This window comes from Mytilus edulis, chromosome 8 (assembly GCF_963676685.1).
Source record: "Mytilus edulis chromosome 8, xbMytEdul2.2, whole genome shotgun sequence".
Classification (NCBI taxonomy): domain Eukaryota; kingdom Metazoa; phylum Mollusca; class Bivalvia; order Mytilida; family Mytilidae; genus Mytilus; species Mytilus edulis.
In genome coordinates this window covers 44,417,242-44,441,617 of record NC_092351.1, presented here as the reverse complement: position 1 = coordinate 44,441,617, position 24,376 = coordinate 44,417,242, and the positions used below count along the sequence as shown (strand labels likewise).

Here is a 24,376-nt window from a genome sequence, read left to right as displayed (position 1 = left end):
GTTCAGTAGATTTTTTGTGGTCTTTTTTGTTGTTGTTGTGTAGTTGACAAACAGACTTATACCTCATGTTGATCAAATCGCTTAAAACCTGCTTCATAAAGGTTGCTGACAGTCGTAAATAATCTTACTACCTTTGGGAATCACGCAATTCCTAGTTATTGATATACATGTATATATATATACTCCAGCGTTTATAATGTAACCGTTTCTATCAAACCAAATGATGATTTTCCATAAATATATCTTTTAAAAATTATATCATATGTTTTAATACCACAATTTGTGTACCACTGCTGATGAACTATCAGTGTCCAAGGGTCGTCACCTGTACAGAAGCCTCCAGTTTATTTTTTTTTATATTTTTTTTAGAATTTGATGTTGATGACAAATCTCTGTGTAATAATCAAGTTTTCGGCTATGGGCGATTTAGAACTTAGCATATAGTGTACACACCTATATATGGTATACCGGTGTTTAAATGACGTATACCCTTTGTTCATGTAACATATGTATACATATATTTTTTAACTGACATCTGCACACAATGTGCATACTTCAAATTAGATTTTAATAGATATATATATATGACATAAAGTACTGGGTGACTGGGTTTATTTCAATTGAGTTCAAATGAATAACACTGGGTATCAAACGATCATAAATTCCTCTGCAATAGCATGTCGAAAAATAAGAGTACAATAATTCAAAAGCAGAACATTTTATAGATAAATTGTAACAAAATAGATGATTTAAAAAAGTCTATGCACATTTGTTTTTATAGTATATATAACATATTCATTTTTTTGTGTTAGATTTTAAATATCATATGACTTCAACTGTTTGATTTTATCCAAAAACTACTGAAGAGGAATTTATGATCGTCGTATTGCTGACTTGGTACAGACATTTTCTCATGTAAAAACTATTTTATTAAACCTGATTTGTAGCTAGCTTAAGCTCTCACTTACATAACAGTCACATTATATTTCGTTATATTGACAACGATGTGTGAACAAAACAAACAGATATAATATGTCAAAAATAGGGGTACAGCAGTCAACATTGTCTTATAATTTTTATCTCTATAAAAACAAGCAAATATGACAACTAAGATGAACAAAAAGGCATATAGACAAAGCACATTAGCAGAAACGAAAATGACAAAATTACGAAAACTTACCATAGCCTAATAACACAATGACGGGATGTAAAAGTACCGAGCCACGTCAAATGAATATTGCAAAAAATGGACTAAATAGCAAAAGTAAAAATTTGTAAAGACAAATGAAATAATACGTTAATAAGATGATAAACAATGTCAATACCTGGAATCTATACTTCAAGACCATCGGGGTTTTAATTCAACAAATACATGTATGTTGTAAATAAGATACTTAAGCATACTGATCACGTGTTCTTCTGTGTAGCACGTTTGACCTTTTTGCGCAGGTAAGAAAGTAAGGAACAAAATATACCGTTTGGTATCCCATCGTAATAAACTTGGAGCGTATTGTAACATATTTTTTCAAATTTCCGTGGGGAATCGTGGTACATAGGGTTGAAAAATCAAAAGTTTGGATAGAACTAATTTCGGAGAAATATTGCGATTGAAAATTATCCAGAAGTTCTTTTGAGTTTTTCAGAATCCACATATGGTTAATAGCACAAAGCGAGTAAACAGCTTCCGGAGCACCTGAGATCACCCCCAGTTTTTGGTTGGGTTTGTGTTGATTAGTCTTTAGCTTTCTGTGTTGTTTCTTCTGTACTATCATTTGTCTGTTTGTTTTTTTAATTTTCATCCATGGCGTTGTCAGTTTATTTTCGATCTATGAGTTTGACTGCCCCTTTTTCGCAGTTTTTATGAAGACCCTCTTTCACTGCGGACAGAATCTTGGTCAATCTAATAGACAATTCCTTAGACGAACATGCAGTTGAGCTTGCAATGTATCTTTGTTTGTACGGAATTTTTGAAGCTTATATATCCAATACAATCAAGGGAAATCCTCCGATTTGCTGTTCAATGTAATTTTCAATAAAGCCATCAAGGACTTATGATTCGCCAAAGTGTCATTCATGTCAAATAATATGTTTTTGTATGTGGCATTAACTGAGTGCTCACATATTCCTAATTCTTTGTCAATACACTCGTAGTAGTACGATTTACATTCAAAGACACTATTATTTGAAACTTATAAGTTATACGACGGATGCCACATGTGGAGCAGGATAGGCTCCTTTAGGAGCACCGGATACTCCCTTCGTGTTGCTTAAGCCTTAGTTGTGTTGTTTTTTCTTTTTCTTTTTTAATTTTTTTTAAAATGTGTTATAACAAATCAACGTATTCAAATGTGGAACAAGATCTGCATACCCTTTTCGGAGCACTTGAGGTCACTCCCATTTTTTTATTTTTTTTTGGGGGGGGGTCGTAGTGCTCAGGTTTTAGTGATTTCTATGTTGTGTTTGTGTTGTTCAGTTTGCCGGACGATCGAACGAACAGACGAACGGACGGACGGACGGACGAACGGACGCACAGACCAGAAAACATAATGGAGCATAAAAAGATATCGAAGGAATATTCAGCTCATAAGTGGAAAACAAATTGACAATGTCATGTCAAAAAACGAAAACGACGAAAAGATAAACAGTACACAAAACACAACAAAGAAAACTAAAGACTGAGCAACACGAACCCTAGCGTTGCAAAAACTGATTGGGATTTCAGGTGCTTCGGAAGGGTAATGACAAGGAGAAAACGATAAATAGTAAATAAAAATATCAAGAATGGATAACAACACTTTTTGTTGTGGAACGAATAATTTTAAATTCTATTGGTTCATATTCTTAATCATTACTGGAGATACTTTTATCTTAGTAGCAATAGCAATGCACTTTTACTCGTGTAGCCAAGAAGACTCTGAATTACGATATGGAATGATGGCTCTTCCCACTGCTGGCGGCTCCTCTTTTTGCCGGATTGAGTTTGTTTTCAGGAACGGAATGGTGCCCGACAACTGTTTGTTCCCTTATTTTGGTTTCCATGGGATTGTCATGCATTACTGTATCATGTGTACTAGTTGAAAGAAACTGTAGTGAGCACATCACCATAACTGTTCTAATTGTTATTGGTATTGCCATGATATTGATCGGTGGTTCCATTCATGGGAATTTGATCAACATGCGTCAACCCTTTTGTAACATAAGAAGGAGATCGTCAGAAATCTAAATTTTCCTGGAGCATCTAAAAACTGTCTTCTTGTGTGCCGTAAGTAAAGTCATAAAGATAGTGGTCTTAAATATATGTAAATAGGGTGAAAAAAAAAGATTTTCGAGAGTACGCATATGTATATGTTGGTAATAAGTTGGTGTACCCAACTATAAATAAACTGCTTTCTTTTATATGTATATATATATATATATATATTAAGATTTATTCGTTCTTTATTTCAAACTGTATTTTATAAATAAAATAAATCAAATTAAGAAGATTTTTTTTATCTGCCATTAAATGACGGTATTACGCACGAAGAAACTTTATTCAAGTATATATACAATGCGAAAATAAATATGTCCCTTTATTGACTCTAGAAAAAATAGAAACGAAAATCAGATTTTAGATGTAATTGTCCTTCAGTCTAAAATTAAGCAAAAATACTCTGGTTTGTAGTCATATGCATAAATGATCTTAATAATTATAGCATGGATACGGAAATAGTATCAAACTGAACAGTGTCCAGGCCTAGAAGAAGAAAAGAGAAAAAGGACAAGATGAATACTAAATTGTTTTATGAAAATGAAATTATATTTTACGGGAATATACATGTATATATATAATTATAGATGTATCAATACAAAATTGTAGTAGACTGCACTGTTTTTAGCTTCAGACAATTTTAAACACAAATAAAATTAAAAAAAATATCACCTTCACATGATTTTCATACTAATACTTCGTCGACACATTTTTATGTCTTTTCGTGGTAAATAAAAAGACTTAGCTGTTATGGGAGAGCTAGGTCGTACTGCGTTGCGTTTTGACATTATTTTTCTATTCTTTAGTTTTTACAAAGAGTTTATATTTTAAAGGGGGAGGATTTGATAAAACAAGCCCTGGTCAGAAGTATTGACAGTCAAAATTGTGATAAGTCATCTCGGTATTATAATATTATATAAATTTTAGATGCATCGATGATGATATGAAAGTTTTACATTATAAATATTGTAAAAAATATTGTGAATACTAAATATGCACTTTGGACTAATTGGTGTTAATTTTATTCATTTACATTTTTAAACTTTTGTATAGTTTTTTAGCCACCATATTTTATGAAGATGTATATCATGTATCTTTTGTTTCAAGTCAAAACAAATGAAAATTAAGGCCGTTTTCTTTTTTTCTGTTCTTCTTTCGTTTGTTTTTAAAGAGAGCAGATATCAACTATTTCCTACACACTATTTACCAATGATTACAAGAAAACAACAAAAAAACATTATGGCGCAATGTTAAATCAAAACGACAGGAAAACATTGGTATACCAGGAATGAAACCGAATGTAGCCCTTGTTAACGACTACAAAGAGGAGGCAAATTTACTCCTTAGCTAATTTGAATCGGTATTTAAAAAAGACACAAAAAAAAACACAACACCGAGCATTGACAAAAAAGAAGATCAGTCACTACCATCACTGACAATAACAACAAAAAGATGTAAAAAACATAAAACCATGTAAAGTCATTTGGTCCTGACAAACTGCTCTAAACAACTAGCACCTGGGCTTGGACACATTTTTCGGCAATCCATAAACTCTAGCACCCTACCTACTAATTGGTTAAATACAAACATCACTTATGTATATAATAGATATAGAAAGATGTGGTATGAGTGACAATGAGACAACTCTCCATCCAAGTCAATTTATAAAAGTAAACCATTATAGGTCAAGGTACGTCCTTCAACACGGAGCCTAGGCTCACACCGAACAGCAAGCTATAAAGGGCCCCAAAATTACTAGTGTAAAACTATTCAAACGGGAAAACCAACGGTCTAATCTATATAAAAAACAAGAAACGAAAATCACTTATGACAAACATAAACAGACGACAACCACTGAACATCGGGTTAAGTAAAGAAATATTAACACACCAGAGAACAATAGACCTGTTTCTCTTATCTACGTTAGCTGAAAGTTGCGTGAACATATTTAATATATGTAAGAATATATCCTAAAACACCTAGAAAAGACTCATATACTGACACCACACCAGGGAGGCTGTCGTCTAGGTTTCTTTTGAGAACACAATGTTTACCAACTATGAACAACATACTTAAACTTAATGGCAAAGGCTACCAGACATATATTGTGATACTGGGTTTCTCTAAAGCCATCGATACAGTCCCAAAGAAAAGGTTGTTATCCATACTCAAAAGTAGTTGTATGGATGGTCTAAATCTTGATTGGCTCAATATGTTCCTTGCAAAACGAAATATGTGAGTCCTGGTAGAAGGCGAAAATTATAACTCTGTAGGTGAAGCATCAGGAATATATCAGGACCTGTGTCACACTAATGACCTTCATGAAACTGTTAAATCACAAGTAAGATTTTTTGACGATGATTACCTAATTTATATAGGAAGTAAAACACAACAGGATCAACAACTACTATAAAACGACCTTGCATCATTGGAAGAATGGGCCACATAATGGGTTATTAGATTTAATACTAGAGAGTGTTACGTGATGAGCACAACAACAAATTATCTCATTTCTACAAACTAGACAATGATATCCTGCAACAAATTCTAGCAACGAAACCTCCGCCACTGTCCAAAAGATTGCAGGAAACAAGCGTATATAGGACTTATCCGGTCAATGTTAAAATACGCATCTAATGTATGGGACCAATATTTTATCAAGGACATTAATGCACTAGAACGCGTCCAGAGTCAAGCTGTGACGGTTTCATCAGTGGAGATTGGACAAGCAGAGGAAAGTAGTATAAGGAGACTTTCAACACTTGAAAACTTTTCTCAACAAGGTGGCCAGGGAGCTGGTACCAGATATCCCGCAAGACACAGTATTTAAATTAGTCAAGGAGAGACCAAAAATAATAAAATCCAAACAATTTAGTGACTATTTATAAAACAACAAACATTCTAAAATTATTGTAGATAAAGTACAAAACAACATTTCAACATTCCATGTAGCAAATTCAAGCAATATGAACAGTCATTTTTTGTGAAGAACAATTTCCGATTGGAATATAGATACGGGTTATGTTCTCATATATTTTATGATGGTATGATAGTAAACCCTAACGGGAGGGATTTTTCTTGATTTTCATATGAAGAAGACATAATCCTTTAATCATTTTAATTGAGATCTGGACCTTGCATGTCAGTAACTGCTAGTAGTCCTTTGTTAATTTATGTATCATTTTCTTTTTGCTTAGTTTCTGTTGTTACCTATTCTGACATCGGACTCGATCTTCTTTTAAACTGAGTTTTACTGTGCGTATTACTAGGTGTTTCTTTATTCTACATTGGCTAGAGGCATAGAGGAGGGTTTAACCCCGCCCCATTTTTGTGCCTGTTCCAAGTTATGGGCCGCTGGCCTTTGTTAGTCTAGCTTGTATGTTCTTTTTTAATTAAGTTCATTTGTTTTGGAGTTAAGTGTGACAACCATTTTCACTGAACTGAATTTTATTTAGGGGCCAGCTGAGGATCACTTCCAGGCGCTGGATTTTCAAGACTGTTGTCTGCTTTTTGGTCGGGTTGTTGCCTCTTTAACATATTCCCCATTTCCATTCGCAATTCTTAATTTACAAGACACGATCTTTTTGTGAGAGAGAAAAATTGTGAGATGGAAAAATTGATTGATAGCGTCGAAAAACAAAATAAAAATGTTCACGTTTTGCGCGAGAAAAAAAATCCGACGCAGACAAAACATAACACCCCCACTCACCCACCCCTTTTTTCAATGGTTGCTCCGTTATGCTTGTTCCTGGACTGATATTGTCCCCCATATCATAAATGTAAAGCATTAGTATAATAGTCCCAGATCGACACCATAGTTAGGAGATATCGATGTTGTAAGTGCCAAACGCCTTACTGAAATCAATTATGATATGTCTGCTATGCTCTTTTGGTCTTCTTCTTCTTTAAGTTTCTAGCGATCCTTCAATTATTGAAGATTATTCGCCGGGCGTCGATTATTAAATCATTATAATTTACATTGTAGCAAAAATAACAAAATCAAACAAGAACTATCTTTAAAAAAGATATCCGACGTATTTAAATTTGAGTATATGTTTAAAACTATCATTTCGATAACCTTCAGAAGCACAATGACTTAATGATGCAGGACCTCTTTAATTAAATCTCAATCTGAATGTAACTACAAGAAGGCGATTGCAGTGCACTGAAAACCTGCATAGTTTGACACAATTTGTCCTTGGTGGCAACGCCCGTACTTTGAATGACAAAATTATTTTATTGATTAATATTACTTTTACTGTTAACCCACGTTTTTGTGATATACATTTGACGTGACTCTGTACTTATGTATCCCGTCATACTTTGAACCACACTATTATTTTATTTTTTATTATTACTTTAACTGTTAAGTCAGTTTTTGTTATATCTATTTTGCGTGACTGTATTTATGCATCCAATCATACTTTGAACGACAAAATTATTTCATGTCTACCTGTACGAATTTCAAACGCTCAATTTTACACCAGTACTGAAACACCGTGTAGAACGCCACATGCGGGGTGTCGGCTATGTTTGACATGGGGTGGCAATTTTGAAGCGACGAAAAAGTAACAACGTAAGTTCAAGCATCAAAATTTCTTATTTTTAGATCTCTCAGTACCATATAATGTATTGCACGGAAGGAACCGCAACATAATCTATTTCCTGAAAGCAGAAGCAGTCGTCTTCAGTGCTCAGTTTTCTCAAACACCTCGCCCTAGTTTTTCGTGTTGCAGATTTTGAGCCTTTATATGCAAATTTCGGTTTAAAAAACTACTTTACACTGCTACCCTCCGTATCATTTATATAGAATTGTATTCCTCTCATTGACTTATATCAAATACCAGTTTTTTAGTTAAAATCAGTTGGTTTTAAAACTGTTATTCATCAAAATATAAAGTGTCGCTTGGGGTGCCAGATTTTGCCATGCATTTGTGTTCATTCTTATTATTGAAATGTGAGTTGTAATCGATGAAAATAAATAACATTCAGAAAGATTAAGGATGAACGCGGATGTGGCCACTTTCATTGTTGACAAAAACCATCTGAAAAGTGACATTATTTTGCAAATTTGATAGATTTTTCATATTTAAGCTTGAATCGGTGCGTTTTTAATGACTAAATCAGTTAAAATCTTTCACATAAACTATTTGAATCAACTGAAATAGAAACTTAAGTGTTTTAAAAGTGTCCAAACTCGTCCGTCCGATGAACCTGAAATTTGAGGCCTTTATCGGACTTACTCCTTTATTAACGTACAGAAAATCATAGAGCAATCTCTGGTCATCTTCACTAAATGTAGTACATGTTCTTCTTTCAATTCATTTATCTTAAAAAAGGTTATATCTTCAAATCATTGCCCACAAGTAAATATAATATAGATCTTAAAACAGAAAATGCTAAATTCCTACTCGACCAACCTTATTCTATTAATCATTTACTGTGGATTCATTATTATTCCTGTAACCTTATCAATGATCGTTCTTCAAACATTGTTATAGCTTACCTGTATTGATTAAATGAAATTAAAGATAGATTACTCTATTTACCTATTTATAACATTTCACAAAAAAACTTCTGTTTTAACTTCACATTTTGTTTTCTGATTTATTTGATGTATTTATTTCCCCCCTAAAATAACATTGAAACTAAATTCATCTTAACTTAATTGATCTCTCTGATTTCACTACAACTGCATCGAACATTCTTATGATGTTCCAATTTTGCCTTTTGTACATAAACTTTTGTTTTACCTTATTTTTTATTTGCCTGAATTTCATGAATGATCATTCGAATTATATGTGCATCATGGTTTTCAAAGCAGTCATATTTTTTTTATTGTCATTTACATGTATTGTCTTGTATTTGACAATGGGTAATGATATAGTAGCATATAGAATGACAATAGGATTGTTTTATCAAAAGATAAGTCTGGGTTGTTTGAGAAAAAAAAAACCATTTGTATCGTTGTCAGTGTATGACTTACTTGTAGCTTTATTTACGCATGTTTGAAGACTCAAACTATGTATTTTTAATTTATACAGATATTCTGCTACATTTAATATGATTTCATTTAACATAGTTATTATGTTTATTGCTAAAATGTGGTGACATCGAACCGAATCCGGGTCATGAGCGCACACCAAAAATATCTGAGAAAACATTGTCAATTTTCCATGGTAAAATAAGAAGCCTTAGAAACAAACTGAATTATATTGTCGATATAATTGAAGTAACAATGTCGTATTCTTGACAAAAACCCATTTAGACTCAAATATAACAGATTCGGATTTATATATATCAGGTTTTGAAACACCGGTTCGAAAAGATAGAAACTCTCATGGGGGTGGCATTATTATGTATTATAAAAGTTATGTTCGCATAACTCGTCGACATGATTTAGAGAATTGCCAACTTGAGAGTATGTGGTTTGAGCTAAAAGCTAAATTACGATCCATATTGATATCAATTATTATAGATCGGAACGGCAATCTTCAGTTTATTTCTGGCAGTATTTTGATCTGTTGAAAAATGCCCTGAATGAAAATAATTGAATAATTTGCATAGGTGACCTGAATAAAAACTGTATGTCAGATTTACCGTCAAATATAAGAGATATTTTTTTTTATCAATGGCCTTGTTAACATAATTGACAAAGCTACTCATTTTGACACACGAACAGATAACACGTCTTTACTTGATCCTATTTTAGTCACTGATTCTATACCAGTTTTAAAAAAAGTCACAATACCTTTTGATAGAGGTATTAGTGATCATGATGGAACATATGTCACAGCTGATTGTGGTTTTAGTACAAGACGAACTTATAACAGATTGATATGGAATTATAAAAAAGTGATTATGACATAATGAAACAAAAAGTAGTTGAAACAAATTGGGAGTATTTAATTTCTGATGCAAGTGACGTTCATGTTGCTGCGACTAATTTCACGAACACATTTCTTAAAATTGCCTCCGAATGTATACCTACAAGGGAAGTAACTATAAGATGTGACGATAAAGTTTGGTATGATTCGAATTTGCGGCGTGAAACAAAAAAACGCGAAAGCTTCATTCGCTCGAATAGTACATCCGCAGAAAAGAAATTTAAACAACAAAGGAACAAAGTAAATAACTTAAAAAAGCAAGCCAAAAACATTTTTTTAACAGTATTAAGGAAAATTTAGATGAACTAAAAGTTACAAACTGTAAACAGTACTGGAAAACAGTTAACATGTTAATCAAAAGTGATATACATCGTCTAATGATTCACCTCCCATGACGGACCCTGATCATAACCTTAAACTTGCGTAAGAGGGAACCGAAAAGTCCGACATTTAAAATAAATATTTTTGTTTAATTTCTAATTCAGATGGCGCTTGTAAAGATGTGCCGGAATTTGAAGACCGATGTCTTGAGTTTATTTCACAAATTGTAGTTAGTGAACAAGATGTACTTGATATTCTTTCATCGCTCGATGTTAATTAAGCTGTTGGACCAGATATCGTTAGCAACAGAATGTAACTTGCTGTCAGAAATGAAATTTCCAAACCATTATTTCTACTTTTTAACAAATCTTTAAATGATTAAATATTTTCAGAACAATGAAAGATTGCACATGTTATTTCCTTATTCAAAAGTGGTGACAAGTCATTACCTTCTAACAACAGGCCAGTCTCCTTATTGTCATGTGTGAGTAAAGTCTTAGAATAAATGTTTTCAAAAATATTGTTAAAAAAAGAGGGACGAAAGATACCAAAGGGACAGTTAACCATTTACATGAAAATAAACTATTATACAAGTATTAATCAGTCAAACTCACAAATCGAAAATAAATTGACAAAGCCAAAAATGAAAAAGACAAACAGACAAACAATAGCACACGAACCCAAGAAAACTAGGGGTGATCTAAGGTGCTCTGGAAGGGTAAGCAGATCCTGCTTCACATGTGGCAACCGTCGTGTTGCTTATGTGATAACAAATCCGGTAAATAGTCTAATTCGGTAGGTCACATTCATATTCATATTTAAACTAACGAGACCAGCCGTAAGCATATGTGTAAAAACAGTAATAAAAGAAAATATCTAAAGGATTAACATACAAATATTTTCAATGGATTATATATAAACACTTAAAGGATGAAAATCAACATGTAATCTTAATTATCTCATCGCACCTTATTATTCAAGTATTAAGTACCAGGTTCAACCCACCAATTATTTTTTTTATTAAAATGTCCTGTTCCAAGTCAGTTATATTATAGATCGTTTCTGTGTGTGTCACATTTTAATGATGTGTTTTGTCGTGTCGTAGTTCTCATCTTATATTTAATGTGTTTCCCTCAGTTTTAGTTTCTAACCCGGTTTTTTTTCAATCGATTTATGTATTTCGAACAGCGGTATACTACTATTGCCTTTATTTATTGTTGTAATAAGATCTTAGAAAATTGTTTATATTGGCACTAGCGGCGATTTTGTCATCAAACCCACAACATATTTTAAATTTGTATTCTTATTAACTGGTTTCAGGGATTTATAAATATATATACTCGTTCATTTTTTATTCAGAGATTGCTTTATCTATATATAACAGGATACGTATGTATTTTAAAGGTTACATTCTTACGATAGTGCATACAAATGTTCCGGGATTAAACGTTGTAGCAGGCTCCAACGTTCACCGTAACCTGAGACTGCAGTGTAAATTATCCACCGAAATGGTTCAACTCCTTAAAAAGACATTTATAGCTCAATATGCAGACTTCTAATACGTTCAGGTATTTCACATCCAATTTTTTATGGTAATATTCTTTATAAAGCACAAAGGTGTCAGTCTTCACCTCAGAAACTTACAAAACCTTTGAATAGACTTATTAAGAAGGGATATAATTACGATACTGTTGTCAAGTCATTAAAGATTGCATATTTTGGCGTTAATATTGAGTCACTGATAAGGTCTTTGCATCTGAACTAAACACATTATTTTTTAAAAACAGTTGTTGGCATGACACGGGTTATGTTCTTCTCATATATGTTATGATGGTATGATACTAAACCCCTAACGGGAAGGATTGTGCCTGATGTTCATATGATGAAATCATAATCTTTCAGTCAGTTTAATTGAAGTCTGGAGCTGACATGTCAGTTAACTGCTAGTAGTCTGTTGTTATTTATGTATTATTGTCATTTTGTTTATTTTCTTTGGTTACAACTTCTGACAATCGGACTCGGATTTCTCTTGAACTGAATTTTAATGTGCGTATTGTTATGCGTTTACTTTACTACATTGGTTAGAGGTATAGGGGGAGGGTTGAGATCTCACAAACATGTTTAACCCCGCCGCATTTTTGCGCTTGTTCCAAGTCAGGAGCCTCTGGCCTTTGTTAGTCTTGTATTACTTTAATTTTAGTTTCTTGTGTACAATTTGGAAATAAGTATGGCGTTCATTATCACTGGACTAGTATATATTTGTTTAGGGGCCAGCTGAAGGACGCCTCCGGTGCGGGAATTTCTCGCTACATTTCCATTCTCAATTTTATTTAAACAAAAAAACAGGTAAACATTCCCGGAACTAACCAGTTTCATCTATGACACAATATCTATGGAATATTAAGTACAGCTCTTTGTAAGAACCAGGCAGGGCGATTTATGAGGGTTTCAGATTTTATCTATAAATGGCCTAGAAGAAGCAGTAACTGAATACTGCTAAAAAAATAAACATGAGTGGGAAAATACGAGTGGTTGCCATGGTAACAGACACTCTTTTTTTTGGTGGTGAAGCATAGTAAAATCTTCCAAAAATCGGCTAAATCACTACAATTTAGATGCTTTTATAATATAGACAATACTGTAATAACACAACGTACACACTTAAGTTCAAATATAATAATATTGTTGTTGGTGACCCTCTGCTGTTGTTTTTTATTTGGTCGGGTTGTTGTCTCTTTGACACATTCCCCATTTCCATTCTCAATTTTATTAATATGAGTAAAAAGTAAACATTTTTTACATTTTCGTGCCCTTTATAGCTGGACGTACAGTGTGAGACAAGGCTCTGTGTTGAAGGCCGTACTTTGACCTACAATCGATAACTTTGTATACTAGTGCATTGTGACTCGCTTTAAGAGTTGTGTCATGCAGGGGCACTCATTTCCACATCTTCTTATAAAAATTGTACTATATTGATCGTTTTCTAAGTTCAAACATTTCTTAGTATAATTTTCAACAATTTTCTATTCCTTAAAATTAGGCTTTCTTGAACAAAAGTGAATTGAACATGGCATTTGAGTTTTTTATGCTTGTGTTTATATTTCCGCACTTCTAGATGTGACAGACTCCGCCTGCATCCTTATCTCTAAAAGAATGTCGATCAACTGGAAAGTCGTGATACAGAGAGATTCATGAAATTCTTTTATTCTAAGAGCAGTAAAAATACCAGAAAGCTTATGGTTTAAATACTTCAAAAGATAAATAAAATTGTCAGTTGTATTTCGTCTAACTGTTTTTTTTATTTACTGAATTAATGATTTTATATTCTTCATGATGACGTATGAATGGAAAACATTCGTTATTGCTGTAATCCTGGGATATTTCACAAATTTGTATTATGTGGACTCTAAAATATATTGTGGCCCAATTGAGAAGTCACATCTCTACTGTAAGACCTGTTGGTGACCTTCTGCTGTTGTTTTTTTTTCGATGGTCGGGTTGTTGTCTCTTTGGCACATTCCCCATTCTCAATTTTATAACAAAAGAATTAGCAACATTTGTGCTTTCAACATCAATGGACAAAGAATTACGTTCCATTTTACGTTTGGATTCGAGCGTCACTGATGAGTCTTTTGTAGACGAAACGCGCATCTGGCGTATATACAAAATTTAGTCCTGGTATCCATGATGAGTTTATTTCCAATGGATTGTCGATTAATTCTGTAGCAGCAATGAGTCTTGATAATTCGTCCATTTTTCATGACGTTCAACTTATATCGGAATTAAAAACGAATGGTTATAAGTCTTTTTCCTTACTTCAATTACTGGGAAATGCATATGATCACTGTCATTCGTTTTTGACAGATGATGAACTATTTGGAATCTTAAAGTTTGACTATGCCATCGTTGACTATGATCCTTTTGTTTGCTACGAAATTTTAGGATACAAACTTTCATTACCCTTCATATTAAGCTCTGCCCACTATGATCCAAGTCTCCACCGAACGCCATTTAATCCTGCCTACATGCCAGCACTCTTGTCAGGATATATAGACAAAATGACATTCCTGGAACGAATGATTAATATCGTATTGTATACTATTCATCTGATCAAACCCACAATGCCTTCATTTGGCATTCTAATTGCTAAATATGTTCCGGAAAACCGTTGATGTCAAACAGCGAATTGAATAGTACCTTTTTTGCTACATATAATTAACAGGGATATTTTAATGGATTATCCAATTCCCATCGCCTCGAATGCCATTTTATGTGGTGGATTAGCAGCCAAGCCGCTAAATCATTGATATCTAGGATAGAGGCATTTGTTGAGAAGTCTAAAGATGGCTTAGTTATTGTTGCCTTTGATAGCATAATTAAGTCATGCCTTGAAAATATAATGAATAAATTAATTTCATCTTTTCAAAAGTTGAAGCATTTTAATTTTATTTTTCGTAATGGAGATTATGAAAAAGAATATGGAAACATATTACTTTTGCCATGGTTACCACAGAATGATCTTCTTGGGCAAGTCAAAACGAAACTATTCATCACTCATTGCGGAAAGAGCAGTATCTTTGAAGCTCTCTACCATGGCGTACCGATGCTTTTCATTTCCAATTGCTCTTGATCAAATATCAAATGCCGCTGTTTTGAAAGAAAAGGGTTATGGAATTTCAATGGATATTTTAGATTTTTCTATGAACGAATTAGTTGACAACATCAATAAAGTAGTGCATAACAGCAGTTTCATGTTCAGCATTAAAAATGCTTCTGCGATATTCCACAGTCGTCCACAAACACCAACACAAAGAGCAGCTAATTGGATAGATTTGGTGACTAAGTATGGATCAGAACATTTCAGACCAGCTAGATATGCCCTGATATGGTAGACGTGTATCTGGTCTACATTGTGGGACTAGTATTTGTCGTGTATTCTTTTAAGATATTTCTGACGTTTTGTATTAAACTATGTTGTAGAAAAATGAATGCCAAAGAAAAACAACAATAAAGCTACGCGTTTTATGTAAATTAAATTTTAATTTTAAATTGAATATTTACAAACTATATACTGAAAATGTAATCAAAGACTATTTTCACTCAGGCTTTTAAAAATGTATGATGTATTAATATTAATACAGGTACGTTCATATCGACAAGATTTAGAAATTAATGTGATCAATTACGTAACAATTAAGTATGAAGGTAAAAAAAAAATGAAATATTTACTTCTGACTATTGCACCGGGGATGACATCGATGAAAACACACGTGAACAGATAGAGATTAATCACCACCATGCTTAAAACCAGCACCGTATTTGCTTCGTTTGATCGAAGAAACACCTAGTTTGATGCTAGTGAATTTAGGAGTTCCTACTCTTTCTTTAAGTCTCATAAAGGCAACAGTAGTATAAGCTGTTTAATTGTGAGACTTTTTAACATGTAAATCCTTTTGTATTGAATATAGTCTTTTTTATATTTTCTTCTTATTTGCAAAAGGATGTTTGATTGCCCCCCCCCCCCCCCTTTTCTAGTATCTTCAAACTCTTTTGTCATATAAAATATGTGAGGAGGTGTTGGGGAAATCGTACTGTGCAAAAGTATAAGTCTCTCAAATAAGCTTAATGAAACGTTTAGTTCAGTATGGTAATGTCAAATAAAGGCAACAGTAGTATACCCGTGTTCAAAAGTTATATATCAATTGGGAGAACATAAATCCGTGTAGCAAACCAATACTGAGACAAACGCGCTAACTAAAAGAAAACAAAAGAATAACAAGAACGCTGAAGTGCAACAGAAAGAACCCGTCAACATACATATTGATTACATCTGCCATATTACTGACTTGGTACGGGTTATTGTAAGAAAAATAGTGGGTTGAACCTGGTTTATTGACTAGCCAAACCTCCCGCGCAAAGATACTCGTATATGTCTATTTAAGTACATGTATAAGGATGAAAACATACACAACCACGCCTACTAAGTTTTGATAAAGAGCAAGTTTACCGATAAGAAAGAATTAGCTCTAGAAAAGAAACAACGTTTTTTTAAATGAGACGGACACAGATGATTTTTTGTTGTGCAGAAATATATTTCAATACGATTTCATTTCATCTTGTTTTTAAAATTTTGTCTTGACTTTTAATCATTTGTGTCTGTAGAGTAAATGTCTGATATAAATTAAATTTGCAGGTATTTTATTATTTGTATCGTTTGATTGCTGTCTTATTTAGATTGACCACACGTCTTCTTTTATGTATATACATACAAACTTTATTTTAACTGAAATCAGTATGTCGTATATGTGACCAGCCACGACATATCCAGGCTTATGGAGGTAGAACGTCATTGTTAACTATACGTGACTAGCCACTTTCAGGCTAAGAAGGGTACATTGTCTAAAATTTGCTTTTTGTATATTTATCTAGAATATTCCAAAACAAAACTCTCTGTCATGTTATTATGACATATTTGTTTTAATAGCAATGAAACTAGTCATTACGAATATCTGTATGAAAATGAGACTGTTCTATGACGGCTTTTATTTATTGCAGGCACTAATTTATAAAATACAAAATTATTGTATTTATTGGCTCATAGTAATGTTCAATAGCGTATTTGAATAGAATGTCAAAGACTTAAATTTACTACAATACAAACAATTCTTAGCTCTATTTTAGAACATGTAATTTAAACTTGTTGAAATGACGTTAGTTTAAAATTTGTCAAAGTAAGCTTTGATAATTCCTTTTTTTTAAATTCGTCTTTTAATTTAGATTTATCATGCATGTCTTAAAACATAGTATGCGACGCGTAACAGTTTATAAGTAGGTGTTCTCATATATGCACTTGATACGGTGCATTTATTATGGATATATTTCAGACTCCATTTATGAAAGAAAATTTATAAAGCAAAGAATTTGTTTTGTAGCTCTATTTTAGAACATGTAATTTAAACTTGTTGAAATGAAGTTAGTTTAAAATTTGTCAAAGTAAGCTTTAAGAATTCCTTCTTTTAATTTAGATGTATTATGCATTTCTCTATACTTAGTATGCGACGCGTAACAGTTTATAAGTAGGTGTTCTCTTATATGCATTTTATACGGTGCATTTGTTAGGGATATATTTCAGATTTCATTTATGAAAGGAAATCTATAGAGCAGAAATTTGATTTTTTTTTGTATTAATTTAAAATGTAGATTCAAATATTTTTCACTCAAAACGATAAAGTAAAACTTCTTCAAAACTTATATGATGTATAGTTCGGCGTCAGCAAAAAAGAAACTAGGGAAAGTGTTTACCTCTTCTTCACAAATACGTATTTCATTGAATCTCGATATTTATCATGTTTATAAGCCTGCAAATGTCATGGCGGGTCACATATGTTTTCAACAAATAAATAAGGTTGATTGCATTTGAAGGTTATCATTTTGCAAATCAATTGTTACATCGTAGTAAATATTCATGGGCTTAACCGATTCATGTCTTTTCTTCCGTTAAAGGCATTTAAGTATGACATTAATATCAATTAATTCTGGAACAAACCCAATTCATGTCTCGCTTCTTTAACAGTGACAACAATGTAGATTTGGCTATTTAATAATACCATTCTGTTACGCGTCTGACGTATATACAAAATTTAGTCCTGGTATCTATGATGAGTTTTTTACAACTTAAATTTGTATTATATTGAAAGGCGAAAACTACATGCTAACCCAGTTAGCATGTCGAAAAGGGATGTCAATGCGATTTTCTGCGGAACAGATTGTTTCAAATGGTCTTGTTTGATATTCTGGACCATGACAGGAGTTATATTTATCTTAGTAGCAGAAGTTATTCACAGTTTTACATGTAACCCAGGAGATGTTGCGTCACGAAATGGATTGATAGCTTTACCCATTGTAGGCTGTTTCTGCGTATTTTGTGCCGGACTGAGTATGTTTTCAAAAATGGGTGAAAGATTCTGCCTGAAGGTTGTTTGTTCCTTAGTTTGGGTATCCGTAGGAGTGTCATGTATTATTGTATCGTGTGTACTTATTTCCAGAAGTTGCAGTAAGCATTTCGCAATAAACATTTTGATTATTTTTGGTATTGTCTCAACATTGATTGCTGGATCTGTGTCCGGGATTTTGATGAATAAAGGAACGCCCTGTCGTAAACTTCCAGGTGACAAATCCAAAATTATTAAAAAATCTAACAAAAGATAAAGCAAAAGAAGACATAGAAGAAATACAAATGTACAGTGTCTATTCAAAATAAGATGAATTCAAGTGGCTAAACTTTTTCTGTAATCTTTTACATGTATTACTTATAATGTTACGATGGAGACTTCCTATGAGTATAACAAAAAACCACAAAATCAAGGTGGGTATGCCAAATGTAAAATAATAAATCTACCGAACTCCGAAGTAAATTCAAAACGGAAAGTCCCTTATTTAATGATAATATCAAAAGCTTAAACTGTCATATTCCTGACTTGGTTACAGTCATTTTCTTAAGAAGAAATAGTGGATTGATCTGGTTTTATAGCTAGCTTCACATCTCACTTGTATCCCAGTCGTATACAATTCCATCATACTGACAACAATGTTTGAACAAAACAAACAGACATATTTTTTATGTAAAAGGTTGAAAATAGGGATACTGAAGTCAGCATTGTGTTATAGTCTGACTGTGCTATGTGTTGCTACTGTGCTTTGTTTATATGTCTTTTTATTTTCTTTGTAGACACACTTGTTTGTGTTCATAGCGATTAAGGCTACACCACAATGGTGACGCCTGAACTTAGGAATTCTTATCAAAATTTTTTTTAACTAAAAGAAGATATACACACACAATGTATATATATCCATAAACTAGTTTAACTTGATATCATTGTTTAGAAATGGATATATAACTGTATGTCCTGTATTCAATGTTATTCTAAACTATATTAAGGTGGTACCCAACACTTTCACTAAAATTGATTTGGCTCGTTTAATTTTCATAAAATTTTGTCAAAGTATTTACTTTGAGACTTTAATAAAAATATAAAAATTTCAAATTTTTTGAACCAACCGTTTTGTCAGAAAAATTACACTGGTTATATAGCAATTTGACAAATACCAATTTTGATCATTGAAAAGCTTAATATTCCCGTAACAACACGACGTAATTAAAACGTTTAGCTGATTTTACAGAGTTATCTCCCTGTAGTGTTAGGTACCACCTTAAATGAAAATACTGAGTTTTTATTCCTTTTTTGCTAATTTGCTTTTTTCAATAGTGTTACGTTGTTTGTTTACATTAAGACGTGTCTTTTCTGTATCCTGATGTTTTTTTTTAACTTTTTAGATATTTAGCTGGTATATCAAGTAGAGCGTTTATTTTACTTTCTTTTTCATTATGTACACCAAATATGTATTTGCAGTCCCTATATATAGTATCAATACTCATCAAATATACTAGTAGCTCATTTAACCAAAAACAAAAAGATTCTTAAAAGAATTGATAGAAGGTCATACTATATGGTTCATGGAAAACGGGTAGTTACTTTAGAGTTTTGAAATGTCATCAACTGAAACTCTTTGACCTTTCTTTTACATCCCTAATTGTCAACTGCTTTTTTTACTTTAAATTTACAAGATGACAACTATGCATAGCCTATCCCTAAACAATCCATGTAGACCATATTAACATATTGATAAACAATTGTCAGTTCTGTGTCATTTATTTTGTCTATGTTTTTCATACAAAAAAGATTTAAAAGCCAATGTCCAATAACATTGATATTATCTAGCCAACTAATGACGCACGAAACCGTGCATGTATTTGATCTTTCATTCGTCCTTTAATAGATAAAATCTGATTCAATGTATATCAATTTATAAAATTAAATACCTATTAAATATACAATTACAATAGATGCCTTTAATAACTGTAAACACACACTTACAGATAAAATACATTCCCTATTTTCAGCTTTGTAAGAATGACTTCTACGGAAAATTGTATTATAACTTTTCACATAGACAAAAAAAAAATGTATATTAAATTGAAGTTTGGAATGCCGTTTTTGTCTCCATTTTTTTAGTATTCAAATCAAATTATGAAAAGATCAATTAATAGTCGGTATAACATATATATAAAAAAAGTGAAAAACCTAGCTTTATATTCAAATCCAGCAGATGCAGCTTTTTTAAGCCTATAGTCAAAGTCAAACGAGGAATAGCAAAATATGGTAGTATTACTGACATCAATTTGTCAGCGACGTCAACACAACTGAATATAGTGAAAACAGTTCCAATTTGCAAAAAGAAGAATCACAAACTCCGAGGAAATTCGAAACGTAAAGTCCCTAATCAAATGGAAAAAAAAAAGTCAAAGCATATCAAATGAATTGATAGTATAGTGATGGTTCAAAATAGTGTAGATTGAAATTTACTACATTTTAAACCTCTTATATTTTTAACATGTTTAAACATGCGCTAAATGTGTGGTGATCAGATGGAACATTTCACAAAATTAATGTCTGTATCTTTTTCCTTAACTGTATGTCTTCATTGTTAAGCATACTGTCGTATGTCGTAGCTTTACTAAGATTTACTAATTGTAAATTGTAAAATTATCTACTCGAGGATTTCTGACCCTCTAGAAATAGTATATCAACGCAATAAATTACAACTACAACAATAATAAACTATCTTCTTATATTATGTCAAAAAAAAAAGTAAAATCACAAAAAATATTGAAAGTCCCTAATCAAATGGCAAAATCAAAGGATAAAACACATCACACGATGGACTACAACTGTCATATTCCTGACTTTTTACAGGGATTTTCAAATGTAGAAAGTGGTGTATTGAATCTGGTTTAATAGCGTTAAACCTCTCACTTTTGTGACAGTCGCATCAAATTCCGTTATTTTTTCAACGATGTCTGAACAAAACAGGCATAATCGGTAAAATAGCCAAAATATGGTTACAGCAGTCATCACTTTGTTGAGCACAACTCATTTTAGCATTCTATTACACTACTGGTAAATGATATTTCCGCCATTCAACCCAATGCATGGATTTCAAGCCACACTAAGAAATTAGTAAAACATGAAACAGCGATTTCACTGGTGCATGTAGAGGATTTGTGGTAAAATGCAACGAAAAAGTTTAAGAAGCCAACACCAATATAAACACTTTACTTTCATCGACCATATAACCAAATACCGGGCCTAAGGTAATTGCTACATGTGCAACTAATCGTGAAAACAAATCTAAGAACATACATCTACTTGAAAGGATTACAACATAAATATCAAAATCATGAGAAACACCAATATTCAAAGACCTACAACTTGATAAAAATACATGTTTCATAAAGCAATCGCTAATAACGACTGACGTAGATTTTAGCGTGTAACTAACGACTACATAACGATTACGTTTACGTGCGTTTCATAAAGCATACGTTGACGAATCGTTAGATTTTTCGATCGTTATACAATCGCTATTTATTTTTAGAACGGGAATCCCAGGATTTCGCACTTTCTATCGTTGGAGAAAAATATGCTTGTAAACGACGGAGAGTAAGAGTCTTAATCCAAGAAAGCCATATTAATAATTGTTCCTCCAAAAAGGTAGACTTACTAAAATTGTTTCTAGATAAGTTGAAAATTGTCACATCTTCGTTGAATGGTCTATTCTAAACAAACACAATTTTGGAAATAAATTCCCCAGCCAAAAGATCTCAGCATTTAATTTTAGTACCACTTCTATCTTCCGTTATGTTAGATAAATGAACAAATGTAACCTCTGTAGAATGTAATCTCCGTTGACGTTTTGGTAAAGAGTGCTTTCTATCACGTCCGCAATTTTATCGAGTATGGCATGCCGAATAAACATATATATATAAGTTAATTATTACGAACGGCAAATATATATATAGATTTCAGAAAAATTCGTTGACTTGAAATATTGGTTCACCTGTACCCACGAAAGCCATGAAAATTGCTCTCTAACGAACCTTAATGTTGAATCTCGCACAGTATCAAAATATCTGACAAGTTTTTTTTTTATAAATATCTTCATGAAAGAGTGCTGCTTTTTTTTAATTAACAGCTACTGATAGATTTGGATAGTTTCAAATGCCCTCGAAATCAAAAAAAGAAAAATATAATATTTCAACCGGAGTTATTATAATTGGACAAACAAGCACTCCCTGCCAAAAACGCGGACGTGACAGAAGACACCTTTAAGTAGCGTCAACAGTAAACATTGGTATAAAATTTATTGTCTAGATGTTTTTGTTCATATATCACAAACAAATGGTTTGGTTCAGATATTTCTGATTGTTCTGTTGAAATAACTTGTTATACATATGAATTGTAAGTACATAGCACGCAAATTATCTTTTACTTTACTCGAAAGTCAGTGTGAAAGGAGGTCAAAGTTGGAGAAATTTACTAAAGTCGTCCTTTCAAGGCGTGATAAAAGCGTATCTGCAAACTTAAATATGCCCTGTCTAACAAGACGGTAGCGAGATATGATATATGTGTCATTCAAATTGTCACTGATTTCAATCCTTCCCTGTAAACCCTTTGTCGTCTAAAAATTCGGCGTTGGTTGTACCCCAAAGTATGCAAGGCGACGGCCATCTTTTATTTAACGATCGCTTTGCGACAGGTTTAACCACACGTAAATAGCGTTCGCGATTCACACGCAATTTACGACCATCGCAAAGTACGATTGTTTTATGAAACGGAGTTTTAGCGTTACGTTTGGTTAACGTTCAAACGTACGCTAACGATCGTTTTATGAAACGGCAGAAAAGAACGAGTGAAATCAGAATCTGTATAGGTGGTACAAGTCCTTCACCGTTAAAAAAGTCGAAAACAAGCTAGATGACAAGAAGCAGAAAATCGCAAATGACAATATGGCACCAGTTGACTGATTATCAGCTCTAACCACAAGTCTTTACTGTATATTTGATGAAGACGCGGCAAAAGTGTTTAATTATGATTCTTAACTTTTATTGTATTTCTTATATGACAATATTCCCCGTAACTAAATATTAATTATGAACCATTTTCATCAATTGTTTTGTTTTTATTTGGCATTAGATACTTCATACAGAAAAAAATTCCTCCACTTGATTGTATTGTGTGTGTTTGCAGATCCCGAAATAACGATTGCTTTCGAGCCCATGTTTTTTCCCCATTAATACCTGGATCTTTCTCTTAATTTCGCCGGAGATCTGAATGGTTCCTTTATTTTCCGATAATTAAAAATAAAAATTTACTTGTATTGTGCGAATTGGAACTCGTTGGTTATTTTTTTTTTATGTATAGATTTACAGTTTGCAAAAATAAGAATTATTCTAAATACTAAGGATTTTCTTATACCAGGCATAGATAACCTTATCCATATTTGGCATAACTGTTTAGAATTTTGGGTCATCAATGCTCTTCAACTTTGTTCTTGTCTGTCTTTCTTTACTTTTTTATCTGAGCGTCACTGGAGAGTCTTATGTAGACGAAACACACGTATGGTGTATTAAATTATAAGCCTGGTACCTTTGATAACTATGAGCATGTCGAAATGTCATATTGTAATCTCAGTCCTGAATGTTCTTGCATTTATTTGTACTGTAGTCCTGTAATGTAATGTTGTCCTTTTAGTGTTATATTTAACATTGCCATTAAAGTGCGAGCTTTGGCTAGCCACAAAACCAGGTGCAACCCATCATTTTTTCTTAAAATGTCCTGTACCAAGTCAGGATATGGAAGCATTTTATCTTATACAAGTTATAGTTCGTTTCTGTGTGTGTCGCATTTTTTTTTTGTTGCACTTCATTTTTTCTGTTGTTTCGTCGCTTTCCTCTTATAGTTGACGTGTTTACCTCAGTTTTAGTTTGTAACCCGGATTTGTTTTCTCGCAATCGATT

At 32.7% G+C, this 24,376-nt stretch overlaps 1 protein-coding gene across 1 annotated transcript; it reads left to right on the top strand.

The window, feature by feature from the left end:
- The first annotated feature begins 5,867 nt into the window (after positions 1–5,867).
- Positions 5,868–15,350, top strand: LOC139484114 (UDP-glucuronosyltransferase 2B31-like). The gene is given in 4 exon segments (XM_071267842.1): positions 5,868–6,072; positions 14,323–14,546; positions 14,681–15,073; positions 15,075–15,350. Coding segments are annotated over 4 exon segments (1,098 nt in total).
- The last annotated feature ends 9,026 nt before the right edge of the window (positions 15,351–24,376 follow it).